At 32.9% G+C, this 23,594-nt stretch overlaps 1 protein-coding gene and 1 long non-coding RNA gene across 2 annotated transcripts in view; one reads left to right on the forward strand and one right to left on the reverse strand.

The window, feature by feature from the left end:
* The window catches only part of LOC147384043 (uncharacterized), a 134,241-nt gene that overhangs the window by 8,067 nt on the left and 102,580 nt on the right, over window positions 1-23,594 (reverse strand). The gene's annotated exons all lie outside the window — the stretch shown is intronic.
* Window positions 1,991-21,950, forward strand: LOC147384044 (uncharacterized). The gene is given in 4 exon segments (XM_086426160.1): window positions 1,991-2,159; window positions 18,827-19,579; window positions 19,582-21,426; window positions 21,559-21,950. Coding segments are annotated over 4 exon segments (3,159 nt in total).

The following is a 23,594-nucleotide window of genomic DNA, read 5'->3' on the forward strand; positions in this document are numbered from 1 at the left end:
TAACCACGTGCTTAAGTTTAAAATAAAATCGATTCAAATTTTCAATGTCCCAAAAAATCAGCGAGTCGACTCGCAATTTGTTAATCAAAAGAATCCTATTTTTTTTTTTTGGAGTCGCCACGTGTATTAAATTGGTGATTTAATCCACGTGCCTAATTTTTAAAAAAATTCGATTCGCATTCTCAATGGCCCCAAAATCAGCGAGTCGACTCGCAATTTTTATATCATAAGAATCCTAATTTTTTTGGAATCGCCACGTGTATTAAATCGGTGATTTAACCCACGTGCCTAATTTTTTTAAAAATTCGATTCGCATTCTTAATGGCCCCAAAATCAGCGAGTCAACTCGCAATTTTTATATCATAAGAATCATAATTTTTTTTTGTGGAGTCGCCACGTGTATTAAATCAGTGATTTAACCCACGTGTCAAATTTTTAAAAAATTCGATTCGCATTCTCAATGGTCCCAAAATCAGCGAGTCAACTCACCAATCTTGATAAAAAAAAATCGATTTCTTTACCCACCACGTGTACCAAAATTCATGAATTAATCCACATATTAGTGAGTTGATTAATATCAATGTTAGCGGGTTGGCCCAATAACATCATAAATCGACAAATCGACCGGATAAATATCAACAATGAGCCGGTTCACTATCTTGATGTGAACAAGTTAACCAATCAATTTATCAATAAAATTTGCGAATCGATCCACTAATAATTCGAAATCGTAAAGATTGCCATAGTGCCACGCCTACCTTAAAAATAGGTGAATTGATTCAAAAAATAAAAAATAAAAAATAAAAAAAAATTAAAAATTAAAAATAAAAAACATAAAATATATATAACCTCTATCCTACCAATAAGCAACATAAACAAAAGAAAAAAATTACAGAAACACTACATCCTTAATCCTACCCATATATGAAAAATAAACCGAGGAGAGCATGAAAAGAGAGATAAAAAAAGAAAAATAAAAACAAATAGAAATAAATAAGAACTAAAAAAAATAAACTCACCTAAGTGGGAATGACAAGGGTCGATTCCTTCAGGTATGATCTCCAAAACTCGTGACTATTCGCTGTGGAAGATGAAGGTAGTGAAGAGGCTGCAACGGACCTTGAACTGACGAGGAGTGAGGCAATATCGTTTATTTGTAGGGGATACGAAAACTAAAGAAAGGCATGGAGATGGAGAAGATGTTATAGGAAGTGAGGAACGTGAAAGAGAAATGATAAGGGGCTGTTATAGGGCTGTAGCAATAGCTGAACGTTGCTGTGTTGCAGGTTTAATGGAGGTGATGGAATGGACAGTGAGTTTAGAAGACGATGTAAAACGTTTTAAGGGGCTGTATTTGGATATGTAATGAAGCTTCACAGAAGAGTTGAAGCGTTACAATAAGGTTAGGTGCGTTTAGGAATCAGCAATGTTGCAAGTTATGTAGAGAATAAGAAGTTGCTGTTTTTTTTTTTTATGAACATGAAGGGGTGCTGCTTTTTAATGGAGGCAGCCCAAAAATTGTTTTTTTTTTTTTCTAATTTATGGGGAGGAAGAAGATAGGGAAGGGTAGAGGTGCAAGGTAGAGAGAGGAAGGAATATTAGAGAAGAAAACGTGGAGATCAAAGACGTGAGAGAGAGAGATGAGTTGCTGATTTTTTTTTAATGGCTGTCAACCATGAAAACGTTTTTTCTTTTTTTTTTTAAAAGAACATGGGACAACAAGGAAAGATTTGGAGGGAGGGAGATGAAGTGAAGATGAGGGAGATCAAGTGAAGATGAGGGAGGCTACAACAGATTTTTAAATGGAGAAGAAGAGTTGCAGGTTTTTTTTTCTTCAATGGCAGCTCAAAAAAACGTTTTTCCTCCTCACCTTTTGTTCTCCTTCCCCTCTTTTATAGTGGTTCCTCTATGAAACGTGGGTGAGAGAAAGAGAGAGAGAGAGAGAGAGAGAGAGAGAGAGAGAGAGAGTTGTGTGGGCTGTTATGGATAGATGGGAGAGAAGAGATGGAACATGGTTGCTGTCCAACGTGGTGGCATGGCAGCAGTTGGAGGAGGGAGGTTATGGAGTGGAGAGTTGCTGGTTTTTCTTGTGAAGAAGAAGAAGGGTGGAGGATGTGGGTTGATAGGAAAGATCAAGGGAGAGAGAATGAAGAATGTGGGTGATTTTTGAAGGAGAAGAAGTGGGGAAGAACGTGGGGAAGACGAAGAAGAAACGTTTTTTTTTTTTTTTTTTTTTTTTTTTGTTTTATTTTTTAAAAAGCATGAGAGAGGGGGATCCTACGCTACTCGTACTATGGTAACTCTCCGCCAATGAGTCATGATTGGTCGATTTAATTTTCCTTCCGATTGATTGATTTCGAATTATTATTATTATTTTTTTTTCATTTTAGTCAACATTTTGATTTGAAATTTAATTCGATGTTTTAAATTACATTTGAATTTGTATTTGATTTTAAATTTTGAATTTCAATTAGAATTTAATTTAAATTTTGATATTAAATTTGGTTGTTGGTTGATTTGATTTTGATTTTTGATTGATTAATCGTTCGGTTTTATTTTTTCATTTTAATTGGTTGGGTGATTTGATTTTAATTTGAGTTTTAATTGTTTAATTTGAATTAATTTTTTTTTTTAATTTAAATTTTGAACGGGTTGATTAATTTGTGTTTTAATTTGAAATTTAAATTGATTTTAATTTTTAATTGGTCAGTTGATTGGATTTCGATTTAAATGTGATCGAATGGATTTTAATTTGTTAATTACATGTTGTTGGTCGATTTGGTTGATTGATTTAAAATTTTAATTCAATTTTGCATTTTAGTTGGTTGAGTGATTTTTAACTTGATTTTCAATTTGATTTTGATTTTGATTTTGTATTTTAATCGGTTTCTTGAAAATGTAATTTTTATTTTGTATTGAAATTTAATTTGATTTTACGAATTTAAATTAATTTTAAATTTTGGATTTTAGTTTAATTTTCAATTTGAATTTTATTTGAATTTAATTTTTTTTATTTGAATTTTATTTTCCTAGGGATCAAGGTCTCTATGTTAGAGTTAGATGTTAAGGGGCGTTTTGGTCATTTTTACAATTTTTGACGATTTTTCTTGAATTTCTCTGTTTTCATCGATTTGGGTCCCGTTAAACTCGAAATCACATTCTGAGTGCAATGGAGGTACCTTTGAGACGTTTTAGACATCCGAAATTTATGAGAGGTATTTTCGTCATTTTGATGATTTTTTACATATTTTTACCAATTTCTCTGTTTTCATCGATTTGGGTCCCGTTAGACTCGAAATCACATTCTGAGTGCAATGGGGGTACTTTTGAGACTTTTCGGACATTAAAAATTTATGAAGGGTATCTTCGTCATATTTGTGATTTTTACAGATTTTTAGGAATTTTAGCGTGAGTTTTCTTTCAGTCACTGTGTGAGTATTTCTAAGTTCTAAAGTTATATTTTTCTAACGTAGCGAGGTCTCTAAGTTATTGAATTGTGTAACGAACCTATGCGTACATGCTTGCTAAGTCAAGTGTAAGATATAGCGATCCTAAGCGTGCGTAAATTTCTAGGTCGAGTAGTGACGAGTAGGGGGGATGAAAAGACTAGAAACGGAACGAATCAAGCGGTACTCACAAGCCTTCGAGTTCTTTTATATTCATCATTAGGAATTCACCAAAATCGGGTGACGAATTGTCGAATTAGGCAGATGCAATAATGGGGTGTCTACAGTTACGACTAAAAGAAACTTCACGCCAAAATTCGCAAAAACGAACAAAAAATGATACAATGACGAAAATGCCCCTCATGAATTTTGGACCTCCAAAAAATCCCGAAAGTACCTCCATTGCATTCAAAACATGATTTTAAATCTAACGGGACCCAAATCGATGAAATTGAAGAAATTCATGAAAAATTGTAAAATGACCGAAACGCCCCTCGATGTTCGACTCTTAGAAACCTTGACGTTTAGGAAAACACAATTAAAGATTTAAAAAGACTTCAAGAAAAAATCTCAAATAATCAAAATTAAATTAAAATTTAAAACTAAAATCAATTAAAATTTGCAATCAAGTAAAAAATTTCAAATTGAAAATAATCATTAAACTAAAATTAGAATTTAATCGACAACTTAAAATTTAAGATCAACTTAAAATTCAAATTAAAATTCAAAATTAAATAAAAAATAAATCAAGTTAAAGGCCAATTAACCAATCCTAATTAAAAGCAAAACCCAACTAAAGTCAATCAAAAAAAAAAAAAAAAAAAATTCCAATCAAATTAAACAATATAATTCAAATTCGAACAATTAAAAGTAAAACTCAAATTAAAAATAAAATAATTAAGATCAAACAATTAAAATTAAACAATTAAATAATTAAAATTTAAATCAACATTCAATCCAAAATTTAATCAACCCATCAACATTTAAATTAAAATTCGATTGAAATTAAAATCCGATCAACCAATTAATATTGAAATTAAAACCCAATCGATCACTCAAATTGAATTTAAAACTTAATCGACTAATCGATATTCAAATTAAAACACAAGCAACCAATCGAATTAAAATCTTAATTAAATTTAAACTAAAATTAAAAATTGTAACCTAAACCATGAACCAAAATTAAAAATCAAAATTTAATCAATAATAATCCACCAACGTACCACTGGTTGCGAAGCGTGGGATCATAGTCTCATTCTTTCTAAACTCAAAAGAGAGATATTCTCTCTATTGGTTCGGTCAAAGAAAAAAAAGAGAAAGTTTAGAAAAAGAGAAAATAGAAAGCGAATACTATAAAAAGAGAATCCCATGTTCTCTTGAGGAGGAGGAGATTTTTTCCATTCTTAGACACAACATAGCCATTTGATGTCCCAGCCAGTACTAACATTCTTCTTCTTGGGCCAACAATCCCTTCACCTCTCTCACCATTAAAACCAGTCCCTTATCTTCATTCCATCTCTTGTCACTTGCGTTCTATTATTACCAGCACTCATACCATCACGGACTTCCAGCAATCCAATCTTTTGATGCCTCTCTCAAGCTTTCTCAATCATCTGCGACTCTGAAGGAAATCACAACAACCACTACAGTTAGGAGACCGCTTTCACATTATTTTTTTATCTCAATAAAGGTGCCTAATTTACTGTAGGTAAGGTGAGATTCGTTTGCTAATTTTGTGTGTGTGTGTTATTTAACGGGTTTACTATATGTGCAGATGATTGTGTCCATTGGATTATGATCTTGATTTGATGATTTACCAATCTCCTTTTTAACATAATTTGATCTATGATATGGTGAATCACATATTTATTGTGTGAATGAATGGAATTGCAAATTAAAATTCAAATCAATTTGGAGAGTAGATTGGTGGATTAATTTGTTGATATTGGTGTTGATGGATTGATAGAATTAATTCTCACATATCAAGTAAGTGGATCGGCTCATTGGTTTTGATATTATCGAGTTGACTCATTGGGTTGATACTATTGGACTGATTCACTAATCTGGATATTAATTGACTCGCTGTTTTTTTGTGCACATAAGATATTTAAAATTGATTTTTTTAATAAAATTGCTACGTCAGTCAACTCACTGATTTGTGTATGCATAAGAATTCTAAGATCGTTTTTTTAATAAAATTGATGCACGAATCTACTTGCTTATTTTTGGGTACATTGGAAGTTAAAGTCAAATTGTCTCAATAAAAGGGGTGTGAGTCGACTCACTGATTCTTATGTATATGGGAATTAATTCACCAATCAATTTATTAATGTTTGCCATGTGTTCATAATTTGAAAATTTTCATATTCATAATTCTCATTTTCGCAAGGTTCACGTTTGAAATGTTCTTAATTTGGGATTTTGTAATTTCAAATCAGGGGAATTTTATGATCATAATTTTCTATTTTTGGAATATTCATAATTGCCAATTACTAATTTGAAAATTCATCATATTTGTGATTTTCTTATTTGGATAATCTCGTATTTCCGAATTAGAAATCTCATAGAGTACCACTTTAGAAGTTCCAATTCATAACTTTCCAATTTAGAAAATTTTCACAAACTTCTATTTTAACTAATTGGAAAATTATTTGTGGATACGGATTTGTAATCGAAATATTGCCACGTAGACTTTGGAGCATATATTGGGATCAAGGCTTTTTCAAATATTTCCATTTTGTGCGAAATTCGAGAATTATGCGATATTTGGGGGATATTGGCCTTGAGATTCGTTTAGCACATGAATCTTGACTTTAGTCTCTACCCGTTGACCGTAAAATAGTTTGGATCGTAGTAGGGACCGATCATCTCGATCGAGCAGGTTCGATGCCTAACACCTTCCGAAACCCGTAATCTGACTCATTACCCATTTCTCTGATTTGTGGACCGATCCGATCTATTTCGGTGTCATTTATGGTTCCTAGACCTAAACTAGGTGACGACTCCTTATTCCCTAAAAATCCCCAATTTACCAATTGGACCCCTATTCTCAATTTGGTGGAAAACGGGTCGAGACAATTTCACCACCGAAGTCAATGCACCCCTACCCATGCTATCAATCATTGATGGTCAACTCTTGGAAATGTTAGAAATCATATGAAAGTAGCAAGAGGAAATGTAGAAGAAGATGGATGACTTAGTCGAACAAAATCGAAACTGTAGACACCCCATTTTTGCACTCGCCTGATTAATCAACTCGTCAATCCAATTGCAATGATTCCCAATGATGGATGTGTATTCCGTTGCTTTATTTTGTTACCAGATATGTTTCAGAAATCCGGATGAGGTATCTCGAATTGACAAAACCTTAGAAACCACGCTACGCTAGGAAAATACGACACTAGAAATATAGAAATCATCATCTTGCAGACCAAAAAGAACTTCACGATAAAAATCACTAAAAAATTATCAAAATACCCCTAACATCAAAACAACCCTAGAGCCTACGTTACGCTTAGGAAAACTCTCTCAAACACATAAAATAACAAATAAAAAATAAATAAATCATTTCGCCAATTTTAACAGAATTTGACAAAATTACAAAAATGCCCCTCATAAAGTTTACAATCATTTCACACAAAAAAACTTCATAAATGACACAAACTAATATTTCCATTGAATTCCTTACGAAAAATCGATTCTAAAACATCCTGGAACATAAAAAACCGACTTAAAACGTGAAAAGTCCTCTCCGGGGGCAAAACGGTAATTTCACAATTTGCATGATAAAAAATTTTGAAATTAATAAATAAAATATTAAATAATTAAATTTAAACATTAATGAAATTAATTTAAAAATTGGAACTAAAAAATCGATCAATCGGACTTTCAGGTAAAATTGTTGAAGGTTCGTGGGATATTTTTTTAAGGACCCCTCCATTTGGGGGTCCAAAGAATTAAAGATATTTTAGAGGGGGGTTCTCCAAAAATTAAAAGTATATCAAGCAAGACTGAAGTCAAGGTATTAAAGTCAATCAAGTGAGACTGAAGTCAAAATTAAAGTCAATTAAGCAAGACTGAAGTCAAGATATTAAAAGTCAATCAATTAAGACTGAAGTCAAAACATTAAAAGTCAATCAAATAAGACCAAAAGTCATAATAGAACTCTAATTAAATAATAACTCTATCTAATAGAGTTCTAACTTAAAAACAATTCTACCTAAAACAACTCAAATTAAAACACAATTCTACTTAAAATAAGTCTAACTAAAACACAACTCTAATTAAAAGATCTCTAATTAAACACTAACTCTATCCAAATCAACCCCTAAAAACATCTATAAATAGAGGTGCTCACACCCTATTTTCGTATCAAATGATAAACCCTAAGAGAAGTAGGTCTAGAAGCTCCCCTAACCCCCCATAAACCCTAGTTTTGGAGCCCCAACTCCTTACCTAACATCCATCCTTCAATTTTAGTCTAGAAAACGCCTAAAAGCCCTCCAAAAACACCCTCAAATCCGTAACAAGCTTGAAGAGTTCAGATTCAGAAACAAGGAGATACCTTGATCTAGGAGATCCGAAGTCAAATCCGGAGACAGAACGAAGCAAGGGAGTACGGTACAAGGAGCTCTTTTGTCAGATCTGAGGGAACAAAGTCCTTGCTATCGGAAAGGTAAGTTTTTATTTTTATTTATTTTTATCTAGGTTTCAGCAATGTAATTTACTTGGGAAGTTAGTAGAGACCGGCTTTGGCCGGGCGGGGTTGGTGCCTAACACCTTCCAACCCCGTAACTTGATCCCCGAATTCAGATTTTTTTTATGGTAGATTAGTTCTTTTTATCCAATCTACCATAAAAAAGCGGATCTGTGCACCCTGCGGATCAAGGGCCCTTTCAGAAACCTGAGTTAACGTTTTGAGGATCAACAACCAACACGACAAGATCTCCCACCGAGTGATCCTTAGCCTCTTACTACAGATGATTGCTCTTCAAATAAAAAGGAAGTTCTCAACCGTTGATCCCAACGAGAGAAGGAGAGACATAAGTTGTCACTGCAACTACTTGAGTAGAACCCACAATGGGTCTGACTCAAGAGGAGATCAAAAAGACGATCTGAAAATAGATGGAAATGATGAAAAGTACACATATTGGTGTAGACACCCCATTTTTGCACTCACCTGATTAACCAACTCGTTAACCCGATTGTGACAGTTCCAAATGATGAATGATTGTTCTAATGTTATATTTACTACTAGATATTTTTCACAAATTCGGATCAGGTATCTCAATCAAACAAAACTGTAAAAACCATGCTACGCTAGGAAAATATGACTCAAAACATCCAAATTACCAAAATACCCCTAACATCAAAATTCAGACAAAAAGAAGCTTTACGATAAAAATCACTAAAAAATGATCAAATTACTAAAATACCCTTAACATCAAAACATCCATAGAGCCTACATTACGCTTAGAAAAATCCTTTCAAATATATAAAACAACAAAGTACAATCAAATAAATAATTTTACCAATTTTTTTCAAATTCGATAAAATTACAAAAATTCCCTTCATAGGGTTCACAATCATTTCATGCCAAAAAAATTCATAAATGACATAAACCGATAATCCCATCGAATTCCTTACGAAAAACAGATTCCAAAACATTCCAAAACATTGAAAAATGACTTCTCAACACAAAAGTCCTTCGGGGGCAAAACGATAATTTTTCAATTTTAAAAATTTTAAATTTTAAAATAAATAAATAAAATATTAATTAATGTAAAGTGAAACCTTAATAAAATTAAATTGAAAATTTATTCCAAGAAAATTAATCAATCAAGTCCTCAGGCAAAATCGTTAATGGCTGCCCACTTATTTAAGTGGAGCCCCCTAATATTTATTAAAAGGCTCTTCTATCTGGGGGCCTAAAGAATTAAAACATAATTAAGGGGGGTACTCCAAAAATAAAAAATATATTCTTTCATTATACGTAAGAATTAAAATCCTAATCTAAAGAAATCTAATAAATCAAATAAGACTTAAGTCAAAATCCTAATTAAAACCATAATCTAAAGAAACCTAGTCAATCAAATAAGACTTAAGTCAAGACCCTAATTCAACTTATTTGAAAGGAGACCTAGTAAAACCCTAATTCTTCTAAAAAAATCTATAAATAGGAGTCCCCACAACCTAATTTCGGAGGTTAAAGAAAATCATAGGAAAAATAGGTCAAAAAGTCTCCCTAGCCTTCTCCAAACTTTAATTTTGAAGCCCTAACTCCCTACCTATTATCAAAACCCTAGCTTTTACTCAAAAAACACCCAGAAATCCTTCAAAAACACCTAGAAATCCTCCAAAAGATATATAAAAAAAAATACTCAGATCTAAGAAAAAGACATATCAACTTGGAGATCTGAAGCAAATCCATTGACGGAGGAAAAACAAGGAAACTCGTACAAGGACGCTCCCCGCTAGTATTGAGGGAACAAATTGTTACGATCATCTAGGTATATTTTTTTATTTATTTATTTTAGGTCTTTTAGCAATGTAATCTTTTTTTTGAAAAATAGTAGAGACCAGCGTTTGCTAGGTGGGGTTGGTGCCTAACACCTTCCAACCTCGTAATGTGATCATCGAACCTGTTCTCTTTGTAGATTAACGTTTTATAGAGTCAATATTTGATTTCTAGGCCATAATAACTAGGTGGCGACTCCCAAACCTCAAAAATCAAAAGCGGATCCGCATACCCCACGGATTAAAGGTGCTTTCAATGGCGACTCCATTGGGGATTTTGAGGATCAAACTTGAAAAGTCACAAATATTGATGCATTGCAAAGTAGATCTAGTTTTTGTGTTATTTTATTTTATTTTATTTATGTGATTATTAATTCTTTTTTTTTTCTTTTTTTTGGCATCATCTGATTAGACTTTGAGTATGATATTTTGGAATTTTATTTTCTATAATTCAATCAAGAGTCACTTGGATAACCCTAAATAATTTAAGATTTCAAAGGTTAATGAAATAAGGACGGAATGATGGTGGTTGGAATGACGAGCCATAAATGTTTAAAAAAAAATAAAAATTTAATCGGTGTTGTTGTGCTTGACACGGATTAGTTTTTTGTTTTTTTGTCCCTTTCTAAATCTGTGCATGATGAATGGTATCTAAGAAAAAACAAGAATTTTTTTAGGTGCTGTTGTTAGTGTGTAAGAAGAAAGGATTTAAAAAAAAAAAAAAAAAAAAAAAATCAGCACTATTATGCTTGGTGTGCTGCTAGTAAAAAAAAATACTTTTTTTTTTCTTTTTCTATCTTCTCAAATAAGAAAGAAGGGGCAGCGTAGAGAGACGTTCTTTCCCTCATCTCTTTTTCTCTTTCTCTCTCATTTTTCTCATCTGTGTGTGAAGAAGAGACAACAAAGAAAGAGATAGAAACGTCTCTCTCTCTCTCTCTCTCTCTCTCTCTTTATTTCACAATCTTCCTTCGTTGCAGAATCTGAAATTGATTCAGAAATTTTTTTTTTTTTCGAACTTTCGGTTAATTTGAGTTTATTTTCAGATTTTCCGAGTGACAATGTTTTAAGAAATCATAGAGTTCATCTTGTTCCCTTTAATTGATACAAATCTTGAGTTAAATAAATCGATTGGAACTGCTCTATTTGTAATAATCTTGCAAATCACAAAAGAGGGGGTTACGAGATTGAGTTGAACTCAACCCCTTGAAGGTTGATGCGTTTTCTTTAAAATGGAGGGGGCATCATTGCAAAATCTTGGATAAAAGAAAGAGAGAGAGAGAGGAAGATGAGTTTTGACGATAGTTGGAACCGAATGGATCGAACCAAATGCGAACAACTCAAAAGCACTCGGATCATTTTTTTTTATTTCTCACTTCCCATTTTAGTTCTCCTGGAATTTCAGTGAATTAAGCTCTCTATGATCTGCAGTTCTTTTAATTTTTTTAATTTAAATACAGGGGTATTTCACATTTTCATGTCTTTAGAGTCTGTAGATCTTGTAGTCTCTCCTCTACTTATTTTCCTTTTTTTAGACACCTGTCCATGTTATAGCCTTAAAGATCCCACTTTTTTGAGATTTGGGCATTTCTAAAAATTTATGATTTCAACTATCTTTACTTTTATTAGTTGGATTCTATCTTTGGGTTATCAATTTCAAGATTTTCTGTACAAAGATATCTACTATTGCAATGGATACTTAATGTGCAACATTGAACATCAATGCCCATTGGGGGCAAGTTAGCCAGGGAGGTTGCGTTTAAGTGTTGTTGGCAGCAACATTAAGAAAAAATGTACTATTGTGTGTTGTTGGTAGCACCATTAAAAAAAAATGTGATGTTGCTGTTGTGTGTTGCTAACAGCAAAAAGAAAAGAAAAAAAAAAAGAAGTGTTGGCAGTAAATGTCTTATGTCATTCCAGCATTTTTCAAAGAAATAAATGCATGTGACATCAAGTTTTCTTTAAAAAAAAAAAGAAAGGGTATATGAGTAAAAGAAATAAGTGTGTGTTGTTAGCAATTTGCATCATGATTTTATTCTTGAAGTTCTTGACGCAACAAACAAACTTGGGTTGGAACCTCCCTTATGAGTCATGCTATCATGACTCACTAAGTAAGATATTAAATCTCACTGGTGTCATTGAGTCTACTTGGGACATCACATTAGAAATCTGACGTCGCAGCCTTTTAGATTTTGTGGAAAAAACTCAGATTTTAAGAATAAAATTGATCTTAATCTTCGATGTTGAAAGTGGATGGCTATGATCTCCCAATTTAAAAATTGAAATCCAATAGTGAAAATTGGTCATTTTTCAAAAATCTTAGAATTGTATCCTTTATAATTGCATACTTCATTATAGAATTTTAATTCTAAATTTGGGATTTTGATAGAATTTCTTAGCCACTTATTTTCAAAACCTTGGATATAAGTTTATTGGTTTTAAAATTGAATTTTTTTTTGGATCTAAGCTTTGTCCCATCAAATCAAAAGGCTGTGATATTGGACTATAGATGTGAGGAACCACGTTGGCCTAATGACCCTTAGTAAAATTTGAAACCTTATGAATTGGTCAAGTTAGCCTATATTCTCAAAAGGTGTGCCTATATCAATGGTTGGTTGATGATTGATTATTTTTGTGTTATCCTGATTGATTGCTTATTTGATATGTCATGATCTTGATTGATATATATTTTTGATGTGCATGTTTTGATCTTGATTTTTGAAGCTGTGGATATTTTTTATTTATGGATCAATATTCGAAATCCATATTTTCGTGATGTGATCTGGTTCATGGGCCTATTTATTTGAAAAATGCCCCGAGTACACCCCATCCTACTTTGCACACACCACTAACACGTTTATTTTATTGCATTGCACGCTTGCATGTCCCTTATAACTAACGTGACACTAATGCGTGGCCCGGTCTCTTCGAAAATGTGACGTCATTCATGAAAATCACAACTCTAGTCACGTACCTGAGGGTATATAAAATTGGAGCATCAGTACCGTTTGATCAAGTGACACTAAAAGGTATATCGACGCACCCATACTGGGGCAACCTGAGCCTTTTGTCCTATTGTAAGCCGCAAAGTCACATCTCCCGATCGCCAACCTTAGATTTGTACCTATACGGTATATCAAAGTTAATCTAAGTTCACTAACTGTATGTAATAAACTTAGAGTTTAAGAAGCTTCCTATAGGTCACGACTCGAACTGACTATGGGTATTCCCGGGTTGCTCTAAACAATCCAACCATCAGGTAAGTAGGCATATCGATCTAGACTATTCAAGTTAAACCCGCAATATCGATCCGACCCAATATATGAAATGTAAATCAATTGGCCTCATCGACAAATGAATCAAACTGATCAATATCAAATCGGTTGGATTACTTGATTTCACTTTCAAAGATTCAGACTATTTTGTAACAAAATGATTCGATCTCAGGGTCAAATTATTTTGTCTGATCAAATGTTCTATCCCAATCAAGGGTAGATCCGTGACTAATCTTTTTCACCTTCTTAGTCACTTTAGACTTATAATGCAATTGGATTCAATGTTTCCCATCAGACTTAGGCTAATTTCAAAATTTTAATCATGTGGTTAAGAATCGAACCTTCAGAACCAATATAATAAAATATTAGTTCCTGATTTTGTGGCTGGTCGTTATTTACCACACTTGCGGGACTATTTATCTAGCTCAGGTTGGGTGTTTGACATGACCGTAAGCAATGGGTCTCCTTTTGATGTGTCAGAACGTTCGACTACTATAAATTGTTAGTGATCACCGACTAATCATCTTCATCTATGCCTATCAGGTGTGCATGTGATTCCCAAATATGCAATCCATTTGTATACGGTCACCTTTACATTATAAGTTCACTGGTAAAGATAAAAAGGAATAAATCCGGATTACAGTTGTGACTCTACTTTCATATGCGTTCCATACCACGTATGAGTTTGGTTGTCCTTAACGTACATCCGATGATGGTATACCACTCCGGATGATATGACATACTATCCCTTTAAGCATTCACAGACTCTTTAATAGCTTACAAAATAGTTAGATATATATATTATTTTCATTTGAAAATAAAAAAGGAATTAACAATACAAGGTTGAGAATAGATATCCAATTTTCTACCATGCAACTGTAGCCACCTGACTTAAAATAAATAACATAACTTGGAGTCTCTGCGCCAACATAATTTAAATAAACATGCAACAATCATTATCCTGAATATCCTTTCACCAACCTACATATAACATTACAATGTAAAATACAGACATCACCCTCGGGTGTGATTATTATATTTTACCGTTTCATCTTCTTTTTTCATTTTTTTCAATTTTCGCAGTTTTCAATCTGTCGAACAAGATATTCACTTTCTGATATTTATCAACTCAATATGAGTTCATTGAATACTAAATAATTTTTCGAATCTTAAAGTTCATTTTTTTTATCAATTAACCTGAAAAATTATAGAACTTATATCAACGTGGGGTCCGAGCAGTGCACAGAACCCAACTGGCCAACACAAAACTCGATGAAATATTCTACCCATGTATAATTTGTTATAAAATACAATTAACCATAACAAATATGCAAGTTCTAATATGAATTTGAAATAGCAAAAAGAATTCTATATTTTTAAAAATACATTACAGGTTTTCGTTAAAATCTTAATTGCAATTTTCACAATCTATGATTACTAATAGAAATAAAGAGTTCCTTACTATCTCTGTATGATATAATCGAAGTGTGTGCGCGAAAATCGAGACGATTGGCATGGAAATCGAGACGGACCAAATTTCGAGGCTGCTAAATTTTGAATCTGGTCTGGTGATTTCAAAGATCTCGATGCCGTCGCATTTTCTCCCTTCTACGGGAGAGGACGATTTGAACCTGAAACAAGCAAAATCTGAGGTCGAAGTTACGAAACCCCCGTATATATATATGATTGATTTTTTATGATATGAGGTGAAAAAGAAGATGAAATGAAAAAAAGTTTGGTGGGTTTTGTAGATGTTGAGACTACGAACTTTTTTCCTTTCTACGACGTAAGTCAACGACTATCCGTTCGTGATAGATCTTAGTTTGAAATTTTGAAAAAAAATAATCTATTGGTTGATTTTGGGTTGTTCAAAATAAAGATGAATAGTAAAGAAAATTTAAAAAATTTATTTATATAAAATTTTGGGATAATTTCGGTATTTTGCTTATTGTTTCGTTCAACGATAACTTAACCATCCGGGTTCCAAAAGTAACGAGTGAATACTCTATTTTGTATAAATTTTTATTTTGAATCTAATGGTATAGTTAATTTTTACAAATTTTATTTCTAACAAAATTTTACATTTTGGCCCAATAAGAACCTAAAATTGACGTCGTTTTCGTTTTTTACGATAAGTCGACTTTCTGGTCTCCAAAAATAATAAGTAAGTAGTCCATGTTCAATAATTTTTCATTACAAACCCAATGGTATGATCAAATCTTAACAATTCTTTCTATAGTAAAGAGTCATTATTTTAGCCTGATCTAACTCGATAATCGAGGATTTTGCAACTTTCTATTCGGACTCGCATTTGAGCGTGCTTATAGGCTAAAGTATATTTTTCGATCATTTTAAATTCAATGGTGAGGTCAGATTCCATTACAAATATCAAAAACATATTAAAGTTTTACTCCTCAGTCCCACTTTCAGGATTTTCTCAAAATTCTACTATTTATTTTTTCTCAAGATACGAATAAAAACTCAAGGTATTGTATCAACCCTCTAAATTCCAACACTCTCAACGTTATCTAGACCATAAATACATGGTGTAATGTGATTGATAATAAAACAATTTCAATATAGACATTTTAACTTTAAATCTACAATTGAAGCTAGATCTCCAGCAAATAAACGGTTGATATATGGCAAAAAAAAAAAAAAATCTTCTTAATTTGTTTTCAATTTATTTTTCTTGAGAATTCTTAGCACCTCCACTATCAATTTGATGGAGAACCTCAACCATTCAAAATATGTTTTTGTTGGTTACTTTAAAGAAACTCATAATCTTATGTTTTAGAACTTGTTGAGTTGCGTCGTGAAACAAGGTTGACTCAATCCAAATGAATTTCAGGTTGTTTTAGCCCTAAAATATTTTTTGAACCAACTTGTAGCGTCATAACAAACTTAGCCCAATTCATTAAAAAATACACCAAGTCGTGTTAGAAATTTTATTTTAATTTTTTTGTTTTTTATGATAAGAGTGTTCGAACTTATGTTCGAGTTTAACTAGGGGGGCCGAAAGAACAAGGGCTGGAGCCAAGGTATATGGTTCCCTACCCCAAGCACATGCAAGGCCCACACATCACACACACTAGGTAAGTGAGGGTGTACCCTTACATGTGGTCCAAAGGAAATACTCTTTATACTTGGTATCAAACTCACAACCTACGAACTCTCACCACTTATTGGATCCAAGATTGCCATTGAACTACCCCCTCTGGGTTAAAGTTATCTGTTATTTTTAATGTTTTTCAAAAAATAAATAAATATAACTTTGCATTTTAAAATATTTGACAAGTTTATTGTCATGACCTTGATTTTTGGCCAATATTTATTTATTTTGTGCCTTAGTAGTCATTAAAAATTATCTTGATGGGTATATAGGTATGTCATGTCACGTTGGAACACATTTATGATCACCCTTGAGGAATAGAGATTTGGTTTTTTGAATTTTGTGTGCTAAGTTGATGAACCAATGATATACATGACTTGATGTGTATTGAAAAAACAAGGGTTATTGGTAAGTGAAGAGAAAATTACGGGAGGAAATTTTTGAACGGTTTAAGTGCTTAGCTTTCATTAGGTTTTTTAATACATGAGGTGGTTACCATTGGTTCATCGGCTTAGCACATAAAATTCAAGACAACAAATCTTTGTCCATCCTTCGCATATATATTTTTTTTATTATTTTAATCTTATAAAAATATATTTATTTTAATGTTAAATTAATTACTAATGTGTGGGCAAACACAACGTGAAAAAAAAAAAAACTCAAACTATTCCCAATAACATCATATCACGTGATGCATGAAAGTGATGTCTAATCTTATCCCAATCAACTATGGCATTTTAGCTCAAGACTTGTTCAAATGATTTGCACGTACTATTCAAAATATAAAATAAAAAGATGACAATTATGAGTCTGAATTATGATTTCTTAAGTGATAAAAATATCATATCAATGTGTTCTCATTTGCATCATTATTATTTTTATATTATTTGTATTTTAATGATGAAGATAGTAAAAGTCACATATTAATATAAAAAATTAATAATAATTAAAGTAGTAAAGAAAAATATCATAATTTCAATGTAGACATTTTTACTTTCAATCTATGATTGAGGCTAGATCTCTAGCAAACAAACGGTTGATATACGACAAAGAAATAAAATCTTCTTAATTTATTTGTTGTCAATTTATTTTTCTTGAAAATTCTTAGCACCTCCACAGTCAATTTAATGGAGAACTCATAATCTTATGTTTTAGAACTTTTTGAATTGCCTCTTGAATCAAGGTTGACTCAATCCAAATGAATTTCAAGTTGTTTTGGCCCTAAAATATTTTTTGAACCAACTTGCGGAGTCATGACAAACTTGACCCAATCAATTAAAAATTACACCAAGTCGTGTTAGAAATTTTATTTAAATTTTATTTTATTTATGATGGTGGTGTCTTAACTTATGTCCGAGTCTAACTAGGGAGACCGAAAGAACCAGGACCGGAGCGAAGGTATATGGGTCCCTCCCCCAAGCACATGCAAGGCTCTCACATCACACGCACTGGGTAAGTGAGGGTGTGCCCTCGCATGTGGTCCAAAGGAAATGTTGTTCATACTTAGTATCAAACTCACAACCTATGGACTCTCACCGTTTATTGGATCCAAGATTGCCATTGAGCTAGTCCCTCAGGGTTAAAGTTATCTGTTATTTTTAATGTTTTTCAATAAATAAATAAAACTTTGCATTTTAAAATGTTTGACAAGTTTATTGTCATGATCTTGATTTTTGGCCAATATTTATTTATTTTGTGCCTCATTAAAAATTATCTTGATGGGCATATAGGTATGTCAATGTCACGTTGGACCATATTTTTGATCACCCTTGAGGAATAGAGATTTGTTGTTTTGAATTTTATGTGCTAAGTTGATGAACCAATGGTGTATATGACTTGACATGTATCGAAAAAACAAGGGTTATAAGTTGGTGAAGAGAAAATTACAGGAGGAAATTGTTTAACAGTGTAGTGCTTAGCTTTTATTTGTTTTTTCAATACATGAGACGGTTACCATTGGATCATCCGCTAAGCACATAACATTCTAGACAACAAATCTTTGTTCATCCTTGACGTATATATTTTTTTAATTATTTTAATCTTGTAAAAATATATTTATTTTAATGTTAAATTAATTATGAATGTGTGGGCAGACAGAACGTGAAAAAAAAATTCAAACCATTCCCAATAACATCACATCAAGTGATGCACGAAAGTGTTATCAATGCTATATTTATGTAGGTTTTCTATGTGCTTACGTGGCATTTTGATAACCGTCCATAAGTGTTACAGCGTCCATAAGTGTTACAGTGGCTCTACAGGAAAAGTTACTACAGATGATCCGCTATCGATTCGAATCTCGATGAAAATCATCTATGATTCACCTCTTTTTTTTTTTTTTTTCTATATATAGTTCACTCACAAAGACAACCACGCAAACCACTCACTGGAGAGCTTAATTACATTGTTGGCCATGATGAGTGTACTTCATTTCTTTCTTCTACATTCCCTCATTTTCTTGTGCATTGGTTTACCAATAGGATTGGCCAAATCTAGCACCTTAGGGAATGAAACCGATCGACTCGCCTTGCTTGCCTTCAAGGATCTCATTCATCATGATCCTCAGCAAATTATGAGCTCGTGGAATGATTCACTCCATTTCTGCGAGTGGACAGGTATTATATGCAGTCGTCGACATCAAAGGGTAGTAACATTGGACCTACAATCGCGAGGGTTGGTAGGCTACATGTCTCCCTATATTGGAAACCTCTCTTTCCTACATACTATAAATCTCATGAACAACAGCTTACAAGGTGCTATTCCCCAAGAAGTCGGGCGCTTGTTCAGACTTGAAATATTCAGAATGGACAACAATTCCTTCGGAGGGGAAATTCCAGTCAATTTGTCCCAATGCTCAAACCTCAAAGAACTCGTTCTAATTCACAACAAGGTTGTCGGGAATCTACCGACTGAGATTGGGTCTCTGTCAAAGCTCAGTATATTGGCTCTTAATGACAACAATCTATCAGGAGGGATCCCAACTTCCTTTGGGAATCTTTCATCTCTCATCACTCTTTCTCTAGCATTAAATTCTCTACAAGGAAGAATTCCAGATTCCCTTGGTCAACTTAAAAATCTAATTGTTCTTGGTCTTGGTCCAAATTTTTTTTCTGGTAGCATTCCTCCCTCTCTTTATAATCTCTCATCTATAGCAATTTTTTCTGTACCAGTTAACCAACTAACTGGCACTCTTCCACTTGAGATAGGCCTCAATCTTCCCAATCTCGAATTTTTTTTATTGGAGGAAATAATTTTTTTGGATCCATTCCTATATCATTGTTCAACGCTTCGCAACTTCAGAAGTTTGATATTTCTCAAAACAATTTTTCTGGAAAAGTCCCACTTGAGATGGGAAACCTAAATAGCCTTCAGATTCTAAGTTTGGCTTCCAATCATTTAGGAAGTGGGGAAGAAAATGATTTGAATTTTCTAAATTCCTTGACCAACTGCACTAAGCTACAATTGTTGACTATCAGTAGAAATCATTTTGGAGGTAAGCTACCGAATTTTATAACCCATCTGTCCAGCCAACTCACTTCACTAGATTTAACACAAAATCAAATATTCGGAAGCATTCCTTCTAGAATCGGAAACCTCACTAACTTAATTACACTATCTGTGGGGAATAACTTCCTCACCGGTAGCATTCCCACGGGCATTGGGTTGCTCCAAAAGTTGCAAGTGTTGGATTTAAGTGGAAATAGATTGTCAGGATATATTCCTAACTCCCTGGGGAACAACACTAATGTATTTTCTCTCAATTTATCAAACAATTTCTTAGTAGGTAATGTTATTCCAGAATTTAAGACTTATCGTCTTTTACAGGTTTTGGATCTTTCAAAAAATAACCTTAACGGAACCATTCTTGGTTTATCGTCGCAATTACTATTTCTCATCTTAGCTGATAATTCTTTGATTGGGTCCTTAACTTTGGAAGTGGGTAACTTGAAAAATCTTGAAGTGCTAGATGTTTCCGAGAACAATATGTCTCAAGAAATTCCTAGCACACTTGGTGGTTGTTTGAGCTTACAACAGCTTTCTTTGTCAGGCAATTCCTTTCAAGGACCCATCCCCTCATCTTTTAGCTCTCTGAAAAATCTTCAAGATTTAGATCTTTCGCGTAATAACTTATCTGGAAAAATTCCTAAAGATCTAGATGACCTATTCTTTCTAAAAAAATTAAATCTGTCTTTCAATAATTTTGAGGGTGAGGTACCAATAAAGGGTGTCTTTCAAAATGCAAGTGAATTTATATTTTCTGGGAATAATAAACTTTGTGGGGGCATCCCAGAACTTCAATTACCTGCATGTCCCATCAAGAAATCTAAGCAAAGAAGAACATCTCTTCCTCTGAAGGTGACTATTGGTATAATAATATCTGTATTGTCAATTGTTGTGGCATCTTTTCTTGTTATCTATTGGATGAGAAAGCCAAGGATGAAATCTTCTTTCACATTTTCCTTGGGTGACTTTTTTAAAAGGATTTCTTACAATGCACTCCATAAAGCAACAGATGGATTTTCTTCAGCCAACTTGATTGGTATGGGAAATTTTGGGTCTGTGTATAAAGGGGTTCTTCATCCAGATGAGACACTTATTGCAGTGAAGGTACTCAACCTTAACATACGAGGAGCTTCCAAGAGTTTCATTACTGAGTGTAAAGCTTTAAGAAAAGCCCGGCATCGAAATCTACTCAAAATCATAACTGCATGCTCAAGTATGGACTTCATTGGTAATGATTTCAAAGCTTTAGTTTTTGAGCTCATGCCTAATGGGAGTCTAGAGAATTGGTTGCATCCAAATTCAGACGAGATTCCTCAATTGAGAGACTTGAACCTTGGCCAGAGACTTAACATAGCAATCGACATTGCTTGTGCAATGGACTATCTTCATAATCATTGTCAAACACAAATTATTCATTGTGATCTAAAGCCAAGCAATGTTCTTCTTGACAACGAAATGGTAGCTCACGTGGGTGACTTTGGCTTAGCAAAGATTCTCGCTATAAATGCAAGCAATTCCGATAAAATTGAAACCAATTCAGTACTTGTAAAAGGATCCATTGGATATATCCCTCCAGGTATGAATTTCATTTATGTTAAAAAAAAATTCAAGTTCTATACATATATTTTATGATGCTATTGATAATTTTAATTGCCTCTATAGCATGATTATTTTAGTACTTGACTAGATAATACATATTGGATTGCAGAGTATGGTATGGGTACTGAGGTCTCTACACAAGGAGATGTGTACAGCTACGGAATACTTTTGTTGGAGTTGTTAACAGGAAAAAGGCCAACTGATGCAATTTTCAAGGATGGTTTAAGCCTTCATCATTTTTCCAAAATGGCTTTGAATGGGCGACTGATGGAAATTTTGGATCCGCACTTATGCGTAGAAGAACATAATGAAGCTATCAATGATTTTGAAAATCAAAGATACAATACAATATATGAAATGCGAGAATTCTTGATTTCCATGTTCAGAATTGGAGTTAGATGTTCTGCAGAGTCGGTAGGTGACCGAATGGAAATCAAAGATGTGCTCATGGAGTTGCAAATGATTAAGAAAATGTTTATTGAAGATCGAACCCATCAATAGATAGATGAACACTCCCCCGTTGAGTTTAGATTTTAGTTTTGCTTATAGTTTCTTTGTTTTTTTTATTGTAATTTTCTCTACGGTTATGTAATATAACTTAAAGGGCTTCCTTTACTGATTTAAATAAGAAATTATTGCTTCAAGATTTTTTTTTTCAAGTCTCTAATCTCTTGTAACTCAACCTGACAGTTGCTCAATAAACTACAAAATCATTACACTAAATAGAATCCAATAAACTAACAGTAATGATTTTGAAATTCAACAAATAAACTAACAGTAATGATTTTGAAATTCAACCTGACGGGGTAAGTCAAAAACTCAACTAATGATACTCACAAGAATGGTTGATCATTTCCCTCGGGATACATAACTGCACAAACTATGAGAATAAAACTACGGTTCTCAGGCTCTTGCACCTGTCACGTCAGTGAGTTTTTTAATTATCCCGTCAGGTTGAGTTACAAAATCAGCACTCAAACTGAAAAAAGAGTAAAACAAGTTCTCAAGCCTTTGGAATATTAAAATAAACTTTAAAAAGTTACAATCCAAAAAATTACATTTATAAAAAAAAATGTTGATAAATAAAAGAATAATTGGCACAGAGATTCGATGACATACCATTTACGTTATATTAGCCAAACTCCAGAATTTGGAGGACCTAAATGTAGGAGTGTCAATGCGTACATATTTAATTAATCGAAACCAAACCAAAGCCATTAGGTTCTATCCAATGGGCACCCACAAATACCTAGAACCGATTTATTTGTCATTTCTTTTTATATTATAGATGATTAAAGGTTTTTTATTTTATTTTAAAATTAGTGCATGTTATATAAAGTTCTTCAATTCTTCACATAAATTATCAATTCGAGCTTTAAAAAAGCTCTCTTTCTAAAAGTTTAATACTTTTATCTTCATTGTAACAAACTGTAACTAAATTCATAATTTTGTAGATAATATGTTAATTTTTTGAAAAGGAAAAAGTTTTATAATGCTTTGAAATATTTTTTTTCTCATTCAATTCTTAAAAACCCGAACCGATGGGTACCCGTGTTTTCTTGGCGGTTATGGTTCCATTTATTTTGGAACCGGACCCGAAACCGACAAGAACTAGAATTGAAATAAATATAATGGCTATAAGTTCCTTGGGAACCAAACCAGAACCGACCCATTGAGACCCGTACCTACATGAATCTCCAAAAAATACTACTACAGTAATTGGGCAGTGCTTTCCAAATAAATCAAGCCTAGGTCTGGCCCGAGATCCTATTAAATACCAAGTTATTGACCTTGGGCGAGGCTCACTTACGCCTTTTTTTTTTTTTTTCCCAAGTGATAGAAAAAAAAAATAATTAAAAACAAAACAAAACAAAAATAAAATTTTATGAAATTGATTGTAATTAATTATGGTTATGAAATAAGAAATAATTGAATACAATCAATTTTTGGCATTTTAGCCTGCCTGTTGCTAAATCCTTAGGAGGCGCTAGCTATTAGATTTTTAATGTCAAATTTAAAATAAAATGACATTACAAAGCTAGAATTTTCGTAGTAATTGCTCAAAAATTCTAAAAAGGTTTATAACATTGATTTTTGCAAAAACCGACATTATAAATATGTTTTTTTCACTGGAAACTCTAGGAA

The sequence above is a fragment of the Akebia trifoliata genome, chromosome 15, assembly GCF_017979445.1.
Source record: "Akebia trifoliata isolate Shusen 1 chromosome 15, ASM1797944v1, whole genome shotgun sequence".
Lineage (NCBI taxonomy): Eukaryota > Viridiplantae > Streptophyta > Magnoliopsida > Ranunculales > Lardizabalaceae > Akebia > Akebia trifoliata.